Source organism: Pelobates fuscus, chromosome 1 (assembly GCF_036172605.1).
Source record: "Pelobates fuscus isolate aPelFus1 chromosome 1, aPelFus1.pri, whole genome shotgun sequence".
NCBI lineage: Eukaryota > Metazoa > Chordata > Amphibia > Anura > Pelobatidae > Pelobates > Pelobates fuscus.
Genome location: NC_086317.1, coordinates 395,220,425 through 395,243,938, shown reverse-complemented (window position 1 = coordinate 395,243,938; position 23,514 = coordinate 395,220,425). Strand labels below are relative to the sequence as shown.

The window sequence follows — 23,514 nt, the reverse complement described above, 5'->3', positions numbered from 1 at the left end:
CTCTGTGTTTATTATTTTGATATGCTTACATACAAGCAACTATTTACTGTGCATCACCTAGTTACTAAGTCATCTTTTATTTGAAGTGCAGATAATACACCAAAAACCAAGCATAATCAAGAGCAAGTGTTTGTTAATGAATCCCGACATTATGTGTAAGCACACTTTAAAAATGAACTCTGAGATATTTTAGAAGATAAATGATCCTTCTGTTTAAAGTGGTCTAAGTATGTCTGGACCCACTGAGTGAGGGTAAGCCAATAGATATGCTGAACTGCCTTATTAACTTATATGTATTCATTACATAATATTACACAGTGGGGGTATATCACATGTAATCTTTTATTTTCAGTATTCGTAAAAAAAATAATCCTCATCTGAGACATAGTAGAGATCATTTAATTTGTTCGAACTATCAGATACAGTCAGGACTGGTATTGCTGTGGACAATGGTTTTGGTCTGCATTTTTGTTTCTTTTTAGAATTGCATGTGTCTGTTTCCTTTGCTTTGAATAAGGTTTGTTATACTTTTACAATGAAATCTTCTGGTTATAGGTACTATAATAAAATATTCATATACTTGCCATACTTTTTTTTTTACATTTGTTGAACACCAAAACTTTGTTGTTAGCAGGTTCCTCTGGCAATGAGGTATTTCTTTATTATTGAGATAAGCGCAGAATGTAAAACTTTCAGTGTAAATGTTTGATACTCAGAAGGACAAATTTACTTATTTTTACCAGGAAAAATTCATGCAGTTTTGGTTTTGAGACTCATTGTTTTCGAAATGCAAAATATTTTGAAGTATATAGTAAAAATGACACCCGGGTTCATCTGTCCCTAGTTCAGCAGGGCAACATCTATATTATAGTTTACATTGGACCTCTTGACTTGTGAACCTACTGTATCAATTCTTCCTTCTTATGTAAAGCTGCTTGTTGACCTCCCTTGCCAGTATGTCCATCAACCAAAATAAGGGTGCTCGTTCTGAAAATTGTAATCCGGACACACCTTTTGCACTAACTTGTAGTCAATGCTGTAGAAGGAGATAAATATGCAAATAACCTTGAAGGGCTTGGCACAGAGCCAGGCAGCATGACTCTGGGTATGTTCCATGTAGCATGATTTTGCCGGATCATAAAGACAGGGTTTGTTTTTAAAAGCGCTGTTGGTCTTTTCATATTCCACCCTACAATTAAAAATCTTGGTTTCTCTGGTATCCAAGGTCGACTGCTGAAGAATGTCAAATTCTACCACTTTGGTAGGTGGTACAATGCTGACAGATACGTTGCCTAAGCTAGATGAGTTATACCGGAAATAGACACTAAAAGTTCCGTTAATGTGGTCTACGATTTTACCAGTGACCAACAAACTAAACTTGACTGTCTTAATGTTGAAGTAGAAGTCGCCCCAACCAAAGATCTTCTTTGTCCTTCCTGTCTTCAGAGACGGCTTACGCTTCGCTCTCTGGCCAACTCCTCCACTGAACAGTGTTTGGTTTTTGCTCCAATCCCAAGGCATGAGAGGTGTTTGTATTGGGTTCTTTCCTTTGAATGGGTCACTTGAGAAGACCCTGTATGGGTGGATAGAATGAGGCTTGGTTGTGCCATAGGGTCCATTCTTCACCATTCCTGTTGCCCCCAAGTCCAGATATCCTAAGTTTTTTGACATGTGGCCTTCTAGGCATAGTACCTATAAAACATAAATATAACATATTAGCAATCATTCTCAATGCCATCATAGCCAATAATAAACTACATACGAAAAGTCTTTAATGCAGGAACATTGTAAATATTCATAAAAATATAAAAGCAACAAAAAATTTAAAACTGTCATTCAATTATTGTGCATATTATGCATAGAAATAAAGTACACATGTTCCAGTGTGAAGAACTTTGGTGATAATCACCTACACTCAAAATGCTTGTTAAAGATTTCTTGGTTCCACATTACCCCTGCATAGAAAAAAGTTACGAAGAAGAAAGAAAAGGTGGATGTAGGAGTGAGACGTCAAAGAGCACTATGCTGCCTAAAAAGAAATGAACTGCAAATCTAATCATGCTTAGCCAATAGTGGATTATCTTGAACTGTAATCCTTATGGACTGAGTTCTCAAGGTCTTTTGTATTCATTGAACAACACTCCATCATACTCATTTAATACTAGAGTGGCATAATCGAGTGTTAGGGATCTAATCCACTCAACCAGAATAAATTGTATCCATTTTCAATGCTTGTAGGGAATGAGAAGAGGTGCAAAGAATGTTTTTTTCATTGTGATGAGGGCAGAGCAAACTGGATAGAAATGTTCACCATGCTTATCAAGTATTCAGTGAGCATGCAAGAAATGGAATCTACGTACATTCAGTACTATAGGTCCAATTTAACCTCCCACTACTCATTTTATATTGAATTACAGTTCCCAGCATGCACAGCTATGCTTGATGAGCTTAATGGGAATTATTTCTTGTTGATTGAGGCCTTATGCCCCCACTCACAGATACATACACCAAATATTTGCAAAATTCAGCCATGTGTTAACAAATCCTGTTGTATATATTACTATTATTAGCATTTATATAGCGCTTTAAAATAATAAAATAGGGACATTTGACAACAAGTAATTAGCATACGGAATATAACAGAGACAAGAGGTTAAGGAGGCCCTGCTCAAACGATCGATCGTACAAATCTATGAGGAAGTGGTAAAGACACACAAGATAAATAGCAGCATGTCAGAGGGGGTAGGGATTAATGGATACGATGCTTGTGTTGCAATAAGCTAATCACAAATAAAACAATATGTAAACTGCACAGATTGGTTATCAGTGCTTGCGTGACAAATGGCATAAAGTATTTTTTTTTTTTTTACTTTTGTTAATCTTTGCTTGTGAAAGATGTACCCTTTTTTTAAATTCAGGAGATATTTTAGAGAAAATGTAATTGTTTTCAATTCAGTTGTATTACTGACCCGGTGTAGTTATGAATACTTTAGAGAACATTATGATACATGATTTAGTTGTAAAGCTGTTTCTGCTATTATACTTCTCCCATCACCCAAACCTTGAAAGTTCTACTCATACAGACATGCTAATTTCACCCCATGCCCAGCAGGCATACCTTTTAGTCTGTAAATGGCAACAGATTTTAGAATCATTAAGTAGGCCAATAGTTAAAGGGACACTGTAGGCACCCAGACCACTTCAGCTCATTGAAGTGGTCTGGGTGCCAACTCCCATCACCCTTAACCCTACAAGTGTAATTATTGCAGTTTTTATAAACTGCAATAATTACCTTGCAGGGTTAAGTCCTCCTCAAGTGGCTGTCTGCCAGACAGCGACTAGAGGGACTTCCGGCTTCTTAGACGACTTTTGGTCATCTAAACAACGCTGGACGTCCTCACGCTGTGCATGAGGACTTCCAGCATTGCCGGAATCCCCATAGGAAAGCATTGAATAATGCTTTCCTAAGGGGAAGTCTGATGCGTGCACGTGCCCATTGCCGCGCATGCACATTAGGTCTCCCTCGCAGGCGGAGAGGGAAGGGGGGCTCTCCAGGATTCTCTAGTGCCAGGAAAACGGGTTTGTTTTCCTGGCACTAGAGAATCCCTTTAAGTCTATCATAAAATTGTTGCATAAATTTGTGTTAGAAAAATGTTTTTGTTTTGAGGGCTGTATACAATTCAGAGTGTTAGATATAATTAAACGATTAAGCTAATACCAGGAAAAAAAAGTTATTAATGCAGGTTTATAATGTGGGAAGGATAAGGGCAAAACAGGTGCTTTTACAGGATACACCTAGACAAGTGAGTGACACAAACGTACGATATGATGGATAGGTCACGGGTTTAGGATCTAAGAAAGGCTCCTAAAGGATGCTAGAGTAGGGTAATGCATTGCGACATTTCCTTATAGCTACTATGGCAGCAATATTATATAAATTACTTCTTCTGTTTACATTTTGCTTACGTTATGCATAAAGTGTTATGCAGTATTGTTTATTGTGTAGTAGTCTTTCACTTTTGTTCCAAATGTCTTCCAGAAGTGCTTACATTACGAGAACCACTTTGCTATTTGTATTTTGGAAAATAACACACATTTAATTAATCAGTGAGTCATTGCTAACTATTATGCAAAACTATTTCTACAACCATGTATAACATTACCCACCGCAGATAATACTATTGTCATGTTGTTGCTACTCTACTTGCTATGCTATGTGGTTCCATATTGGATCTGCCAGAAACTTAGCTTGAATAACCAAAGCATTTAAAGCATCTAATTCAATATTTGCTTGACTGCTGAGAAACTGAATCCCAATCAGTGTAAATAATACTTACAGACCATGACAGCACATACAATGCTCTCTTTAAATATCATAGGCGTGTGCACCCTAAAGCACAAACACAAAGGGTGCTGTTAGTGTGTGTGTGTCTGTGTGTCTGTGCTGCCATGCCTGATCCCTGGTGGTCCTAGTGTGACCTCGCGAGAGGAACCCAGCGGAACTGCTGACTAGAGCTCCCCGGGTCCTCTCCTGCCTGTGGGCCCGTGAGCAGGGCTGTGTAGAGGAGACCGGTTATGCTGTAGAGTGTAAAGGGGTCTGTTTGTGGTGTATAATATGTAGCTGGGGCCTGTAGTGTATAGGTGTGTTTTTGGGCTGTATATTATATGTGTGTGTGTGTGTGTGTTTGTGTGTGTGTTTATAGGGCCTTTAGAGTGTGTATGCCTAGTGGTGTGTTGCGTTTGCATGTAAGGACTGTATTTCTTGTATCTAGGAATTGCAGGGGGTGCCATTGTGTGTATGCGTATAGGTGTTGTGCACATGTGTGTATTGGTGTAGTAATAATAGGGGGTGTAGTGTGTGTTTAGGGGAGTTGTGTGTGCATAGGGGCACAGTGGGTGCACAGGAGGTGTATATCGGCATAGTATGAATGCAGTGGTAGGGTGTTTATAGGGGTATAGAGTGTGTAGTGCTTTTGTGTGTGTATGCAGTGTAATACGTGTGTTTATAGAGTATAGAGTGTGTATAGTGATTGAGTGCAGTGTATAGGGGGTATAGAGTGTGTGTGAGTGCAGAGGGTGTAGTGTGTATATAGGGGGTATAGGGGGTATAGTGTGTAGTGTGTATAGGTGCAGGGGGTGTAGTGTGTATGTATAGGGAGTATAGTGTGTAGGTGCAGGGGGTGTAGTGTGTATGTATAGGGGGTATAGTGTGCAGGTGCATCGGGTGTAGTGTGTATGTATAGGGTTATAGTGTGAAGGTGTAGGGGGTGTACTGTGTATGTATAGGGGGTGTAGTGTGTAGGTGCAGGGGTTGTAGTGTGTATGTATAGGGGGTATAGTGTGTAGGTGCAGGGGATGTAGTGTGTATGTATAGGGGTATAGTGTGTAGGTGCAGGGGGTGTAGTGTGTATGTATAGGGGTTATAGTGTGTAGGTGCAGGGGGTGTAGTGTGTAGGTGCAGGGGGTGTAGTGTGGATGTATAGGGGTATCGTTTGTAGGTGCAGGGGGTGTAGTGTGGATGTATAGGGGGTATAGTTTGTAGGTGCAGGGGGTGTAGTGGGTATAGTGTGTAGGTGCAGGGGGTGTATATAAGGTGTATAGTGTGTGTAAGTGCAGTGTGTATATAGGGTGTAGTAAGTAAGTGGTGAGGTATAGTTTATGAAATACAATATAGTTTATGCAATATAATTATATAATTAATTTTGATTGTTTCATAATTTAAATAAAAAAAAAAAAAACTACACATTTACTCCCCTTTCCCATTATTACCTTACTTTGCAGGGGGGAAGAGGGAGCAAGCTGCTGATCATCCCTGGTGATCCAGTGGGCTAGTGATGTGGTCTGTACCTCTGCAGGGTACAGACCATGCCTTCCTCTCGCGATCTCCGATATTTTCAGAGTGTTGCCATGACAACGGCAACGCTCTGAAAATATCAGAGATTGCGAGAGGGCTGCCCTGCGTGCAGCCTGGAGGCGCTTTGCTCCGTATCCAAAACAGAACGGAGCACTTCAGAGCCTCTCTCCGGGCTAATCTGTTGTGCTTGAGCCGGCAGGGGAGATATTTTGATCTTCCCTGCCGGCCTCGATCCATGCGCGGCGCACGGGGATTAGGGTGGGCCCAGGCACACCCGGCACACCCCGTGCGCACGCCTATGTTAAATATATTAACCTACTTCTCCCAATCCTTAAAGTTTGGTTTATTCCAGGGTTAGGCCACATTTGCCACTAAATATGTTGTGGACTTTATCTACCATGATGCTCTTACAGCCTTAATGGACTTCATCCACGATTGAGTCCAGAACATCTGGAGTGCCAAAGGTGGCCAATGCCTGGTCTCTACTCCTTGATATTCTCTATTTCGCTCTGTTTGACTTGTTGGTTGGCTGACTAATCCTGTTCTCAGTGTTTGGTTGTCCTGTTTACTCTGTTTTTGCTATAATACCTAGTCTTATGCCATCTCTTATCTATACTGTGATTCTACAATTCTTGTATCGGGTTGTGTCTGAGTATTCATCCACATCTGGGATTTAGAATGTATGAAACACAGTGTCTCTTTACTACAGCCGTCCTAATTATAGTTGATCTCTTTTTGGAATGTGGATATCCAGGCCAACTCACTGCAGTCACTACACAGTTAAATCACAAGGTTTTGGCTTAAGGCAGCTACACATTTTAAAAGTTCTTTTTGGTCTTACTGCTTTATCATTTTTTCAACTTGAATTTAACGTTAAAATGTAATTATTCCTTTTTAACAATTTTTCTTTTAAATCAGGATTCAGTCAGGGGTGCATGTAGAAGCCTATATGCATTTTATTCAGTTGCTCTTGAATGTAACCCATTCTAATTATACATATCTAGCTTTCAATATCACAGCCTAAAAATCCAAGGGGAAGACAAATCTCTGTGTCTAGTATCAAAATCTGTCGGCAAGCATGCGGTCAAAGTAAGTACTCGACATTACGAATCTTATTCTATATTATATAGTACAATTATGCAATTTAACTTTCAATTGATCTATGTATATTTAATATTACAAACATGGGTTTAATTTCTACATGGGCTACTTATAATTTTGAAAGCCACTATTTTCTCTACTTATAGTGTTAGTGCCCATGCACACTTCTTTTTTCATCATTGCTATAGTGTTTTGACTTTTTATTTTGCTACAGACAACACCAGGCAAACAACTATAGAGCCTTTTGCTCCATCAATCAAAGAATGAAAGTACTTTGTAAAGGGGCAAACCTAGCAATAATGCAATAAGCAACTGTATTGGTCATGCAGTCAAACGCCAATGAATGCCACTGCCCCACAGTTTGTAATCAAAACTACTAGAATTATCCCCTCTTCTCAGAAGAACTGACATTTACTAAAATGTTTGCCATATAAATTGTGCATCTATTGAGCAACAGATTTTACTCTAATGAGAAGTCCTTCTATATATTTGGCTAAAATGTCATGAGCTATTACTACTATATAGTAAAAAAAAAAAAACAACATCCAGCTGTGTCTCAAACTTAATTTACATTAGGGCCATTGGCCAAGTTTTTATTTTCACATGAGAACCATTAGTCCTTATTCCATTATGCCCACACATATGCATAGATCCATGTTTCCAGGCATGAGCACATACTCAGATTTGTACTCCCAGACACATACAGATACAGTTACACTCACAGATACACACTCAGTGACACATGAAATGACTCCCATACACACTGGCATACACATAGTTACACACACTCAGTTATATAAATAGGCACACACAAGCTGCAAGAAGATGGTTAAGGGGCACCAAATGGCTGACAGTTGGAGACCCTCGATATTCAGTATAACCAGTGAACTTGGCCATAGTTATCAAGGCAAAGCTAAAACAATTCTGGTGTAATGTTCATTAACATTCATTATGATGAAACAATTATTATTATAAATCATATTATTATATTAATTTCTATACAAACAACATATTCTAGAACTTTCTACAATTTTACAAAAGGGATAAAACCACAAATAAGAGATGAACTATTAAAAATGATAACAGAAACAAGGAGTCTGCTCAAACAAGCTTACAATCTAGAGGTGCTGAGGTGTAAGAACACAAGAAGAACAATGATCGTGGGATGAGATTGCACTGTAGGAAGTGAGTATCAACTAAAACTAATAGAAGAAGTGTCATGGGGCTGTGTTCCAAAGGTGAGAGAATGAAATGGACTGCTGAGCTACTAATTATGTTAAGACGGAAGACAGGTTTATATAATGAAACTAACCCATGAAAATGAAAAGCTTGTCTAAATAGATGGGTTTTAAGGGACTTATTAACGACTTGGAGACTGGGAGAATGACTGATGGGTAGGCAGGCAGTTTTATAGGAATAGAAAGCATGCAGGTGAGAAAATTAGCAATGCAAGTGCATAGGAGAAGGTTGCTAGGAGGGATGCATGTTTTATGTATTATTGAAGAAATATATTAATGGTGGACTTGATTAGAGCTTTATAGGTCAGCATTATTTTGAATTTAATCTAGATGTCTACTGAAATCATTGTAGGGACTGGCACAGAGGCAAAGGGTGAAAGGAGGTACAGGTAAAGAGACACTGTATTCCTAAAGCTGCAGTTTCCTAGTTCCTATTTAGAATCATCCACCCTTTTAAGCATCACTTCTTCGATGATATTCTAATCCAATGCTTCTCATAGAGAAGCACATTTGCAGTGAATGTCACATGCGCGTCCAAACAAATGCTTTTCATAGGAAAGCATTGAATCCAATGCTTCCATATGAGTTGCATTTGATGACGGTTGAAATCCTCATGTAATGAACATAAGAAAATGATTTAGATTGCAGTGAAGTAAAGGGACACTACACTTCACTGAGATTAAGTTTTCTGGGTGCATTTATTGCTCCTTTAAGGTAAAAAAACAAAGTCCTCTAAATGTAGCACTTAACCCCAGATTGCTCCATGAATATGATGAATATGTGTGATATAATGAGTGTCATGATAAGGGACAGTGCCAACCACCTGGTTTGCTGTATTACCCTTTAAACAGTATGTATATTGCACAGTACTAAACTGCACTCCCAGTTGTACCTGTGTCTCCAATTCCCATTCACATGTAAACGCTATATAATAGACAACCTAACTTATTATATCCATGCCTATTGTACTCTTTTCTTAACATCTGTACATAGTATCACCATGATTATTGTACTTCTATTTTGGTATGTTTTCTAACGTAACTTGTGCTAAAATACACACGCATCAAAGACACAGTGATAGTTCAGTAGTTAGTATACCACTTCAGCAGCTCTAACAATTCAAGTGTCATGGTCAAAATATTAATTCTCAGCAGAAGGTTCACCTCAGCCTTTCCTGTTAGCAAGGTCAATAAAACGATGACAACATAGTCAAGCAGTAATAACAAATATTATTAGCACTTATATCTCTCCAACATATTTTGCAGTGCTTTACAATGTTATAATTTAGCAATAACAGAAAATAATAAAATAAAAAAAATAGACAAATGAATGTGAACTGAAGATGTGAACATCAAAAACCCCAAGACATTTGAAATTTAAGGGTAATTAAATCCTTCCTGGTTAAATCATTTGATCTTACAATCTTACACTTGGAGAAATAATTGTATTTTAATATAGAACCTAACCACTTATCATCATATACAAATTAATTAGTATGATGATTATAGCACAAGCAAGAGTTTTGCTTGCATCTCTAGAAACCCAAAGCATTTTGCAGCCCTCTCCTACTCTAATTAAAAGAAGGGCAATGAAGTAGTAAGGTGATCCAGTTATTGACAATGTGCGCAATCTTTTGTCTACAAGCTTTTTGATTTAGGCCTTGAAGATGCTATGAGCATGACTTAATGACAAATGGAGCGGAATATGTAATATATGGTGCTTTGCACCTGCAGGTCTGAGTTGCTGAGAATTCAGTGGTAATTCCCAGAGGACAGATTCATAAAAATTGTCTTGAGAAAATTGCTAATAGCAGCCATATTAAATGAATCCGGAACATATTCAGTTTCGGTGAGTGATAGGTTCTGAAAGATTTTACAGCTACGAACGGGAGAACTCATACATAAGATGACTATTTAAAAATTGCAGTCCCTCACCGACCCTGTATCTTTATTAATCATCATACTTGCTGTATGGCGGCTATCTATTTTTTTCAGAATGCTTTTATGTGTTTCCATACAAATATGGATATCACTGTATAAATATAATGAGACTGATCGAGTGATGATAAGTAAGGCATTTTCATAATATTTAAATTCCGTACAGAATATAGCTGGATAAGACATATCATGCCATGGGGATATATTTTATTAAGCAGATATCTGTATCTAGAAGGATCAAGCTGGTCAGATGCATCTTCAAAATGTTAACACTAGACATGTATACACCGAAGAAATGTGGTTCTTCCATTAGGGTTTGCATTAAAACAATTTGTTTTGTTAAAATAACTCAGTGGAATTGAATTGCAAATGCATAGGAGACTTGGAGATTTGTTTCTGGCCAAACTGCAATATGGACGAATTCATGCGGGTTTGGTCATCGTCTGTAATTCTGATTTCCCAGTTTCCAATCGGCAGATTATCAAGGGAACCTACTCACGCAACTCCAAATGTGTGCTTGATTCAGAGTGCCGTTCTTGGCACTAGAAAACAAAGGGAATGGAAAGGAAAAGAGACTTTTCTTTGTTGGGTGAGGGCAACAAGAATTCTGTCCAATCATGAAGAAGAACAACCAATTGAGATTAAGTGAAGTGACCAACAGAGAGGAAAAATTAGGAGCAATAAAACAACTATGGATTAATTATTTTAAACACTTTGACTTTGGCTACTGAGGAAGACAGACCTGCAATGATCCTTTGTGGTTACCCTTGCAATGCCTGCATTGGAATGGAAGACAGCCTGGGTTATTGATTCTACCATGAGATTATTTTTAGCGTTTTGCTGTATCTAGCTAGCAGCTACTGCCAGAGGCACTTCAAACAACGTTTGGTGTGACATAGGAGATTGACAGGCATTTTATCAATAATCCTCGTGTGACACTGCGTTTGTTCACTCCAGCATGTGCTGTTCAAGTGTGTGTGTGCGCTGTGTAGTGTTTCTTGACATTAAACACAATAATGTTACAGCAGTAAATCCACCAAGCACTAACACATTTTGCAACATGAACACCTATTTTTGCTGAATAAAGTTGTTAGTTTACACAATACACAATCATTCATATTTGTGGTATCAACACCTGGTGGATTAAGTACATTTTCTTTCCATACTGTAATCCCTTACTATGGGTAAACACCCCCCAAAAAGTCTTTACATGCATTGGTTTCCAAGGTATTGGTAGCATGCTGACACAGACACAGAGGCCCAAGATAGCATCTGTAGCGGAGCGGCAATATTAAATCCCACGATCTCCGCTGGTATTAAAGGTAAATCCACAGTCAGCGCTGAAAAGTAAGGCAATATCCCAAATCCCCCAGTAACCGGACGAAACACAGTTCTGGGAGTCAACTGAGGTCTTTATTCGCAGCTTCCAGTATTTATGCAAGTCCCCATGCAAGGGGTTTCCTTACTGACATAGCAGGGGTAATACAGTAGGGGACTACATGGGGGACTTAACATTTGGAGCATTTCTCCCATCAGGCACTGCTGCACGAGAGGGACACTCCCACTGAAATACACCGTTAAGTGGATTATCCCTCCGTGCAGCAGAACCGGCATTTTACATTTAAATTCACCATTCATACAATATTCATGTGATTCTGACGAACGGACGTTCGGTAGATAGCTGGGGTCTGAGTGCACATTTCGTGAAAGTATCGCTCAGATCCCCGATCTCCGCACGAAATACACTTTACTATTAAAGTCGTCTGAAAGTACCGAACACCGATGGGGAACCACAATAAGAGAAGACCGGAGCTCCCAAACGTCCTGGAAGTACAGCGGTGTTCGTGCCATCGAGTAGCTGTTTTCAGTTCCAGGCGCTCGACGGCAAAACACCGCTGGGGGAGACAAAGGATCCAAGATGGCCGACCGCCGCGTGGTCGGTAGTCGAATGACGGCCTCCCAGGAAAGCACTTAACTACCGATTGCAACAATGTTGCAATCTGGTAATTGGTGCCACACGACACTCAGTGTGTGGGCTTGGGTTCGGTACTTAGTTCGTTTCACGAACAGCTGGTAAAGTTGCTGTTCGTGAAACAACCATGTAAATGCTAGCGGCTTTCGGCTGCTAGCATACGAATACTATAGGAATACAGGCAATCATACATTTCAATACAGAATGCAAATTACATTCAAACACAATATGGCAGCAGTGTTTAAGACAACCTTTAGAGACACAGTTCTATAGTCTGAAGTGGCTAGGTTTGCCACAGCATCTCAGCAGAAATCCACCTGAAACTCCTTTAAGCAGGATGTCTAGATACGTTAGGTAAATTGCCCATTGCAGATAGCTTACCTTTAACTGTAGCAACAGAATTTTTTTCCACTCATGCAATCAAAGGGGTTAATCTCAACCTCATGAAGAACATTCAGGCTTTTTTCAATTCTGACCTTTCCACTGCAGTCCCCTTAGCCGCCGCAGGGGAAGATCCATCAGGACCCCCCTGATGTTGTGGATGTCCCAGAGCCAATACTCTGCCAGAGTCCCAAAGTCACTGGCCTCCTCAAAGACCTCCCACAACAAGCTTGGGCCATTATAGTTCTCACCCTCTGGTACTCTGTCCTCAGCCATCCACTGGTCGCGCCCGGTTGCGTACCACTTTAGCGCCCGGCGAGCCTCGTCTGACCTCAGCTCCTTCCAGACTCAAGCTCCGTCACCCATTACTCCAGGGGAAGCTATACCAGAAGAGGCAACCGCAGGGCCACTTGTACCTGGAGCCGCTGCTCCCCGCTTGGAAGGCTTTCTCTCCACCAAAGTAGCACATCCTCCAGAGCCTCGAACCAGAGCTCCTTCAGTGTGGCTTTTCTGTAGTCCAGCTATGGGGCCGCTGCACAGGGGCTAGCTCGCTCCATCCTCCCGAGTTCCCCTGCAGACAGGGACGCTGCACGAGTGCTAGCGCTATCCCTCTATTTGTAATAATCCAAACAGTGTCTCCAGGATGCATCTCCACTCGCTAGGAAGCCATCCCACTGCTGCCACCAAATGTGGCGGACCGCCTGGCATCCCGATTAGGTACCTCCGCCAATCATGCATCCTAGTGCTCACCGAGTACCGTAAGCACTGCACCGGACACCATAACCATGGTTGCCCCTTTAGACGCCGCAGCTTGGCTGGAGTATCGCCATTCCTTCCCACCCTGGACCAAACACCTTAATCCAGTTCCCAGTAGGAAGACCTCTCCTCCAAGAGAGTATTGCTGTATAGCCAGTAAAAGAGCAAGTCATATAGCAGTATAGCTGTTCCCCACACACATGAGCCAAGGCTTAATGCTGGGAGTCATCTGGTTTATTGGAGGCCACACATGGCCTTTTATGCAAAATCCCCTGCAAGGGGAATCCAATACAAGAATACAGGGAAATCCCTCCCATGATCCTTTGTGCCTGAGAGATAATTATCTGAGAAGCAAACATATAATTAAATTATCTCTCACAAAAAACAATGTATAAACATCCCAAAAGTACCCCTAAAATCCATAGAAACCCCACAAAAGTTACATTCTCGGATAGCCCCAAACTCGACAACCAAACACTGCTGCTTGCGTTCATGCAAACAAGATGGCCGCCACCTCGTGGTCGTTCATATACAAGTTGCGGCCACCCAGACGAACAATTAGAACACTGCAGTGGAACTCCTTACAATGTGTCAATTTGGCTTAACAAGCACACGGGTGGTCTCTGGTTCGTGCGGTTGTTCGGTTCCAAAACAATATAATCTCAAATCACACGAACAGAGCCTTTTAAAATGTGATTTGCAGAGGCCATAGTCCAGGATCCCGTGGCGAGATTATGTTCGCCACACACTGTATGTTCTGACACCTTTCTATCATGTCCAGCATTACGTTTTTCAACAACTTCAGTAGGTCTTCTGTGTGATTGCGCCAAATGGGATAACCTTCGCTCCCCAAATGCAGAACCAGCACGTCCATAAGGCGGCACAGGCGACAGGCCGCATTAGGGCACACTGGCCCTTGGGACACAAGAATCAAGTGACCAACAGGAGGGAAGCACACAGTGCTCCCTCCTACCAGTCACTCAATGTAACATGGCCGAGCGGAGTGGTACAGGAACGACCGATCACTCAGAGCAGGAGCGTGGCACCAATTAACCCTCTTGACCTGTAAAAAACGCAAACACCTCAACATTCCAATGGTTTAACATGGTGGTCGGCGTTCGTATGTGCAAACACGTGGCAGCGTCCATTTTGTTTAGTCGAACGCACTCAGCGGTGTTTGGTCGTCGACCGTGTGGAACTGATTTCGGCTTCCTTTTTCCACGAACACCGCTGAACTTCTACCTTCCGTGCGTTCGACTAGAATCATACGAACAAGACGCTAATTTGTGAGTTTATTCATCTGAACAATCTGCATCCATTGATGGCAGGCACGAACGGTTCTGTTCGTCTACTTTGCACTTATTATAAAGGGAAAATAAACCGACCGCATAGACTGAATTTGTGGAACTGCTTTGGGCAGAGAAATGTGCGAGCGGTCGGTCACATCCACCTTTTTACTAACTCCCGAACCACTGGTCCAATTCGAGCCATTTTTGGATATGTTGTTGCCCTGATTGTACTGGTTATTAAAATGTTAAAATCCTATGCATAGTTTTAGAGTTATGGAAAATGTGAAAAAGTATATTATTTTAGCTTGGAGATAATTGAGCTGATATAACGATTAACTCAATTATCTCCTAAGCAGAGGGGAGGAATGTACTGTAATTAATGGGTGTGCTTTTACTGTTAATTTATAACTGATTGGCTGCTGTATTTCCATTGTTAGTGCCCCACCAGGTCCAGTGGGTGGTAACTTTACTGTGAAACCTGCATAAAAGAAACTGCTTGTGTGGTCATTAAATCAGTTCTGCTTAACCCTTCAAAACGTAGCCTTGTCTCGTTATTGAAAGGGAACCTGTTCAGCATAATCACTAGCTCTTTTAAGAGCTCTGCTCCTCTCTCTACTCTGATCCAGCAGATGGGATATCGCAACTACACTACAGCACAGCATCTTGCCGGGAAGAAGGACATCTCCAACGGCAGATACCCCTCTACAATCTGGTGTGTTACCAATTGTTTTCTTGGTGACTATAGCCCCAGCTGCCTTGAGATAATTAACAAGATCCTCCCATGTAGTTCTGGGCTGATTCCTCACTATTCTCATGATCATTGAAACTCCACAAGATGAGATCTTGCATGGAGTACCACACCGAGGGAGACTGACAGTTATTTTTATTTTTTTTCATTTGCGAATAATCGCACCAACTGTTCTCACCTTCTCATCAAGCTGCTTGGCGATGGTCTTGTAGCCCATTCCAGACTTGTGTAGGTCTACAATCTTGTCCCTGACATCCTTGGACAGCTCTTTGGTCTTGGCCATGGTGGAGAGTTTGAAATCTGATTGATTGCTTCTGTGGACAGGTGTCTTTTATACAGGTAACGAGCTGAGATTAGAATCACTCCCTTTGAGAGTGTGCTCCTAATCTCAGCTTGTTACCTGTATAAAAGACACCTGGGAGCCAGAAATCTTGCTTAATGATAGGGGATCAAATACTTATTTCACTCATTGACATGCAAATCAATTTATAACTTTTTTGACATGCATTTTTCAGGATTTTTATGTTTGTTATTCTGTCTCTTACTCTTACAGTGGGCAAACATTCAAAATCAGCAGGGGATCAAATGCTTCCCCCCCCCCCACTGTAGATGATGCAAAATCAACCACCAAACCTATTAATCCATTGTCATTTACCAAACTCAGCTAAAATTAATCCCTACGACATTCTATCAGGAGTGAGTCTTAGGCAATTGTTTCCTGCTTTGTACCTAATCTTCCACCTAGTGCTTTTAATAATCAATGTTAAAGTCAGTGTTTCATCTTAAAAATATTCTTTACCAAAGATTTTTGAAAGGTTTTAGCATTCAGTCCATTTATAAGAGTCGAAATGTCTAACGGTATCTCATCCTGGGTCATACTTTTGGTTCACAGCAATGATTCTTAGCAGTGAAAAAAACATTATTTATTAATCTCTCCCCATGAATTTCACCTACTAGACCCATTGAGATACGAGAGGCATCTCTCTGCAATTTTTTTTTTTTCAAGCAACAATTTACGGAGATCATAAAGAAAAGATAAGGGAATATTTCTTTACCCTCACTTTTATCTTTTTACAGTTTATTTATGAATGCAGTAAACTCTGGGAACTTAAGTGAATATGTACCAAACCCCAGAACCAATGTTGTTGCAATCATTCATACAGTATATTGCTAGTGCTGTGAACAGTTGACAAGCAACCTGACAAAAGGCTTGTTGCTAGGATTACCGACAATCTAAATGGGTGCCATTAACATGAGTGAGTAACTGCTGTTCCCTTACTACAAAAACTAGTTCTGGTACCTCACAAGAGGTATTTTATGTGGCCACAATAGTATTGAGGATAGGTTCTGCAGTACCTGTAAAAATACAAAAAAAGTTCCATTCCATGCTTCTGTCATCCCAACCATTTATTGCTTGTCAGAGGGTAATGAAATGCAAAAAGTATGCAGAAAACATGAGGACAGGGCTATTTAAGTGTAAGCGTGCACAGAGTGCTACAAGTATTTCTTGAAAGTTTTGTTAAACAAATGTTTCACGGTTTGCCCTTTCTCAATGCATAAATGCCCTGAAGCAGAACCAGCGCCAGGCTGACAAGACTCACAAGTTCGTAGTCACTTAATTTATATATTATATATTTAATAATATATAATGTAGAAATATACAAATATAGATTTTTCTTTTTTTCTTTATGGCTCATCCTGTTTTCCCACTCATTTGGCTTTCATTTTCTCAATGGCAGGGGAATGCTCCTATCCATGTACTGCAAACAATACACACAATATTATACTATAGGGTGTTTTTTTTGCAGCAGCACACTGGTTGACCAATTTCCCCACCCTTTTGGTTCATCTGATACATTTCTGAGTTGGGTTTTTGGATTTGGGCATCCCAAAAAATGGTTCAGCCGAGCCAAATGTTGTCGCCGTGCACAGTCTACAGAGCATTATATTCCCTCATATTGTGAATGCTATTTCAGTTCATTGTACATTCATGGTATGTTCCTGAATGAAACTGCATCTTTAAACACCAAATGAGTTACTTTTTTTTCCCTTCTCCTGCCTCTGATCATCATTTTCTCACACACTGCTAACGCTGCGAAAAAAAAATGACAAGGAAAGGAAATAGACGGCAAAAGGGAAAAGGTTACCAGCTCGCCTGTCTGATCTTCCTGGGAGACAGCGAGATGTAACGAGGGGACCTGAACGGTGGGTCAGTCACTCATGAATTTCATGATTTCTGTGTGTGGCTCATTATGAGGGATTGATCTAGAAGCTCCTAAATAGCCCAGAGAAAGCATTAATGCAACTTGGCTTAATATTAACTCATTCTCTACCGAGAGTCGATCAGCCTGGTAATGCGTATAGCAGTACCTTATTATAATAACCCTTATATTGCCATGAGTAGTCAAGTGAATGGTGAATCACAGCTACTTTGCAGCTATAGAGATAACTTCTATTCTGAATTACATTCAGGTTTTCATTAGCAGGGTGCTATCATTAAAAAATAAAATATATATTTTTTGTCCACTTTATTGGAGACTTTGGAAAAGTTTATTAAATTTCTTCACTATGTAGTAGAGTTACTAGATTGCAACATTTTTGCAAGATGCTTATGAATTCTGTGTTCTATCTGGTAATATTGAAATGCTGCCCACATGCTTCCAATGATAACCAGGTCATTATAAGGTTTTTTTTTTAATTACAGCCGTACAATTTTAATTGATCTTACTCCCGGAGCTCATGAATTACATATACTGTTGTACAGAACTTTCAAACCCTGTAAGGCAAAGTACAGAATACATAGACGTCTCTCAAAGTCATAGCACTATAGCAACCGTATTACTATCCCCATGACAATTCCCATGTACCATCCAAAATTTAAAGATAAACTAGCTCTGTTAAAACCCTGCTAGACATTGCAGGAGACTCCTGTATGTGATTAAACTTTAACAAATCAGGAAAAAAATCTTCTAAAGTGAGTAAACATACACTAAAATGGCTTAATTAAGCTAAATATATTTTGATGTCTATGTGATATTGAGATTATCAGTTGATATGAACCTGTTCTTATGTTCTCAATGATATAGGACAGGCATAGGCAACCTTCAGCACTGCAGATGTTTTGGACTACACCTCCCATGATGCTTTGCCAGCATTATCGGTTTAAGAGCATTATGGGGGATGTAGTCCACAACATCTGGAGTGCCGAAGGTTGCCTATCCCTGATATAGGACATGAATTGGCTCTTGCATTATGTGTAGGTGTAAGCCATTCTAAATAAAGTTTACAGTTATGGTGACATTTGCCTTATTTCTTGATACAATATTAAACAAGGTGTCAGAATAAAAAGTTTTGTTCTTCCATTAGAACTGACATGCAAGGAGTCAAACGCTAAGGAAACCCGAAGACATCTTTGCAGCAAATAGAAAGCAAATAGAAAGAGTGTGGGCCAAGGCTCTGGCAGAGTCACTACAGCAGCTTCTTGTGAACTGATAAGTGCAACATAACATGTACATTTTACGGTGATTCCACCCAGAGGAGCACAACAGTCTCATTCATCGACACTGCACTATTCAAAACCTAATAAATCTAGAGTCTATAAAATAAAGATGGAAAAGGTAAATCCTACACCAGAACTAAAAGTGACTGGTAATATAGAAGATGCATGGCTGCAGTTTAACCCCTTAAGGACACAACTTCTGGAATAAAAGGGAATCATGATGGAATATATCCGTCATCTGTCCTTAAGGGGTTAAGCAAAGATTCCAGCTATACGATCGAGTTATAGGCGCTCAGGTGAACAGAAGATTGCGCTTCTGTTGACTGCAGCTTGATAAGTCGCAATAGATGTATACAACACATTGACATTTAAAGATGAAGAAAGGGATGATTATCAAGTTTTTCTAGGCAAAGTTGAACAATACTGTTTATCTAGACACAATGAAACCTATGAAAGGTCATTTTTTTCAGGTGTAGAATGCAGAATGAAACATAGAGACTACTGAGGAGTATGTAACCGATTTAAAACATTAGAGTAAATCATGTAATTTTGGAGTAATGTGAGACCAGCTATTCATGGGCTTCAGAAATATGAGGGTTAAAGAACGCTTGCTCAGAGAGAAAGATTTAACACGGGAAAAGGCAGTAGAAATTTGTCAAAGTTCAGAGGCAACATAGGAACAAGTGAGAACTCTCTGCCACAGTACAGCGGCAACATCAGTAATAGCAGTTAAAACCTAAGTGCATCCACATTATGAAAATACAATGAAAGGAAAAGGTTTTATCACACAAACAGCAAATCCACAGAGGGTAACAAACTGGCTATGTAACAGATGTGGAAAGCAACTTGGTATTAAATGTCCTGCTTGTGGGCAAATCTGCAAAAAAAGTGCAAAGAGGAATCTCGTTCACAAGATGTTGAAAGTTAAAAAAGCGGTTCACACAGTTGACCAGTCAGAAAGTGAACAATCCGAAGAATTCTTTATCGGAATACTTGATTTACCCAAAGCTACAGATAATGAGTGGGTCATTAAAGCTATAACAAATTACACTAATATTACAAAGTAGACACCGGTGCACAAGCTAATTTGTTGCCTGAGGGCAGGTATCACCAACTGAACAACAAGCCAGAACTTCATAAAAGCTTAGTCAAACTAAAGGCATATAAATGGGACGTTATCCCAGTGCTTGGCAAGTGCAGTGAGCTCCTGGAATATGGAAACCAAACACATAAAATGAACATTCTGGTAGTTCTTGGAAAGAGACCAGCTCTACTGGGTCTTCACATGTGTGAAACAATAGGTCTAATTCAAAGGGTAAATGCCATTGATGGAACAAATAAAAAATATTAACAGAGTTTGCTAAAGTATTTGAAGTAATCCAATGTCTTCCAATGCAACATAAAATAGAACTAAAAGAGGGTTCTTGTCCAGTAGTGCATGCCATGTGAAATGTCCCTGTTGCTTTAAGGGATCTTTTTAAACAGGAACTTGCCAGAATGGAGGAAGACATCTACTAAATAGGTTTATTCTATGGTGTTGGTGGAAAAACCTGATGGTGGTCTCAGAATCTGTATTGAGACCAAGGAAATGAATAAAAACATATTAAGTGAACACTCCCACTTAACAACAACACCAGAATTGCTTGAGGAGCTAAGTGGAGCAACTGCAGAAAGTGATCACAAACCTTTGATCCACATCTACCAAAAGGGCTTTATAGATGCACCTCCAAGAATTAAATGCCTGTTGCTGAGACTTCAAAGGTATGACTTCACTCTGGACTTTATACCTGGTAAGGAGTTGGTGGTAGCTGATGCTCTGTCAGGTGCTTACTTACCCTTTAACAAGCAGAAAGAGGTGACTTTTCACATCAATTTGATATTGAAGACAGGCCTGTTCAGTCATGCAATGTGGGCAGTAATTAAATAGGCTACAGCAACAGATGCTCTTCTAAGTCAAGCGTAGAAAGCACTTTCCAGTGGCAAATAAAGACCCAAATGCCATCACTGTATAGACAATACATTTCTGAACTTTCTTTAATGAAAGGGGTACCTTTGAAAGAACAAACAATTATTGTACCAGTGAGTTTGCAAAGTAAAATACTAAAAAGACTACATGAAGGTCATTCAGGTATATAAAAGACCAAACGAAAAATGAATAAATACATTGAGGCAATGATATACATTGACTCAATGTCCGACTTGCCATAAATTCAGACCTCAGTTACCTAAAGAGTGTGTAATGGATGATGACTTTCCTTTGGCACCCTGGGAAAAGTTAGGATGTACTTGTTTGTTTTCAAAAAACAGCATTAGATCTTAGTAACGTATTACTTCTCTAATTACCCAGAGATAGCATTATTGAAAGATGAGTCAGCAAGAACAGTGACCAATTTTGGTAAGACATGGCATTCCAAGAGTCATATCAGACAATGATCCTCAATTCAATTGTCGAGAGTTTAGGGGTTTTGACAGTAACTATGATTTGGACAGTCCGGGATATCCACAAGTAAATGGATTAGCAGAAGCTGGTTTAAAGATAGTGAAAAACATACTTCATAAAGCAACAGAAGCAGACAAGGATCCATGTCTGGCTACTCCCAGTAGAATTATTGTTTGGCAGACAGCTAATTGCAAAATACCAGTTTTGAAACCTTGAAAAAAGGTTCCCACAAAAACATATCATAGAAATGTATTTTTTTCTAAAAAAAAAAAAAAAAAAAAGGAATGAATACTATGGCCGAGCTACAAAGCCTTTGGATAATCTTCAGGTACAAACAACAAGGTTCAAACAACTAGAATATTAACGGAGCAGTTATCCAGCAATAGTCTCCAAGATCGTATGTTGTTCAAAACAATAATGGGCAATGCTTACGAAGGAATCAATGACCTTTGATGGCTATTCCATCAGTTCCTAACAATTCACCATTGAAGGAAACCTATGAGGATTGAACACTCCATTGAAGCTGGAAAATGAAGATGCCAAAGAAACTTTGCAAAGGTCGACTGATTTGCCAACCATATCATCAAGTGATGCACAGCAAACAATGTCAGCTCAATATATATCAAAAAATCTAATTGTCTCTTTAAACAGTGTTAAAGGGGACTGAGTTTTTTCACACAGACTACAGGCTTTACTTTTTCTGTTGTTTAAAAAAATAAGTGATATTGAGATTATCAGTTGGTATGAACCATATCCGACCTGTTGTTATGTGCACAATGGTATAGGGCAGGAATTGTATTTTTAGCCTATAGCCACTCGCTTGTGCCCCTGTTTCTCCCACCTCCCCAGTGCATAAAGAGTTAAATAAACCCTTTTTGTTACCTGAATTCAGAGTGGATATCCTTGGGTGCTGGGTCAGACTCCACCTTCGCTTCTCCTCCCCCAAAGTCAGCTTCTCCTCCCCCAGAAAGGCTTTAAAATTGTCTATAGTGTCCCTTTAAGGATTTACTAAGTTAGCTTCTAAACTGTCTTGAAAACTGCTTGGAAAGATAACCAGACAACACCCCTCCATAAATAACTGCTTCAGTCTGACAAATTTTCTCTCTGCCAAGGCTTATTGCTTACTCTGTGAATTCCATGTCTACATCAACCCTTTGCTCCTAATACGTTGGTATGAATTTGTATAGTGAAGGGGTTTTACATGCAGGCAATAAGCATAATTTCCATATGACATTTGTATTATGTCCTGTCAACATTTTACCGTCTTTTACAGTCTTTTACATGTGCATTTGCAATGTAAAATATATGAATAAAATAAGTAGGCATGTGCATGGGGAAAAGTTTCGGTTCGGTTCGGCATTCCGAAATTCTGGATTTTCGCATTTTGTGACTTCGGCAATTCGGCACTTCAACACTTCGGAACTTCGGCAACTTCGGAACTTCGGCACTTCGGCAGTTCGACACTTCGGAAATTCGGCAACTTCGGAACTTCGGCACTTCGGAACTTCGGAATTTCGGAACTTCGGAATTTCGGGACTTCTATTGCAGCCGCTTAGTAGATAACTCCCTAATTCCCACGGTATTAGGGAGCTATCTACCAAAAGGCTGAAAGACCTAAATTGGTCTTTCAGACACATTTACTTATACTAAGTAAAAATGACTTAGTATTAGTAAATTTTGCCCCTACTCGCTATACCGCGAGTAGGGGCATGTCTAGTAAACAGTGAGCAGCCACAGGCTTTTAAAAATAAATAAATAAATAGGGTCTCCCCTCCCAAGCCCCCACCGCTTTTAAACTAAAGGGGGGACCTATTGCCCCCCCGGCCCCCACCCCTGAGCGGCGAGTAGAGGCCCTAAAGTAAAATGATGGGGGGGGGGACCTATTGTCCTCCCCCCTGGCCCCCACTGCTGAGCGGTGGGTGGGGGCCCTAAATTGGTATGGGGGGACCTAATGTCACCATCCCTGAGCGGCGGGTGGGGCCCTAAATACTAATAAGGGGGGGACCTAATGTCCTCCCCCCTGGCCCCCACCCCTGAGCGGCAGGTGGGGGCCCTAAATACTAAAAAGGGGGGGACCTAAGGTCCTCCCGCCTGGCCCCCACCCCTGAGCGGCGGGTGGAGGCCCTAAATACTAAAAAGGGGAGGGACCCAAGGTCCTCCCCCCTGGCTCCCACCCCTGAGCGGCGGGTGGGGGCCCTAAATACAAAAAATCGGGGGGGACTTAAGGTCCTCCCCCTGGCCCCCACCCCTGAGTGGTGGGCGGGGGCCCTAAATACTAAAAAACGGGGTGACTTAAGGT

The 23,514-nt window shown here is 40.4% G+C and overlaps 1 protein-coding gene across 1 annotated transcript in view; it reads right to left on the bottom strand.

The window, feature by feature from the left end:
- Positions 1-484: 484 nt before the first annotated feature.
- Positions 485-23,514, bottom strand: part of NXPH4 (neurexophilin 4) — a 237,671-nt gene continuing 214,641 nt past the window's right edge. Inside the window, exon 2 of the mRNA XM_063444769.1 lies at positions 485-1,692. Within this exon, the coding sequence (XP_063300839.1) occupies positions 964-1,692 (729 nt within the window). The 3' untranslated portion in view covers positions 485-963. The remainder of the gene's footprint in view (positions 1,693-23,514) is intronic.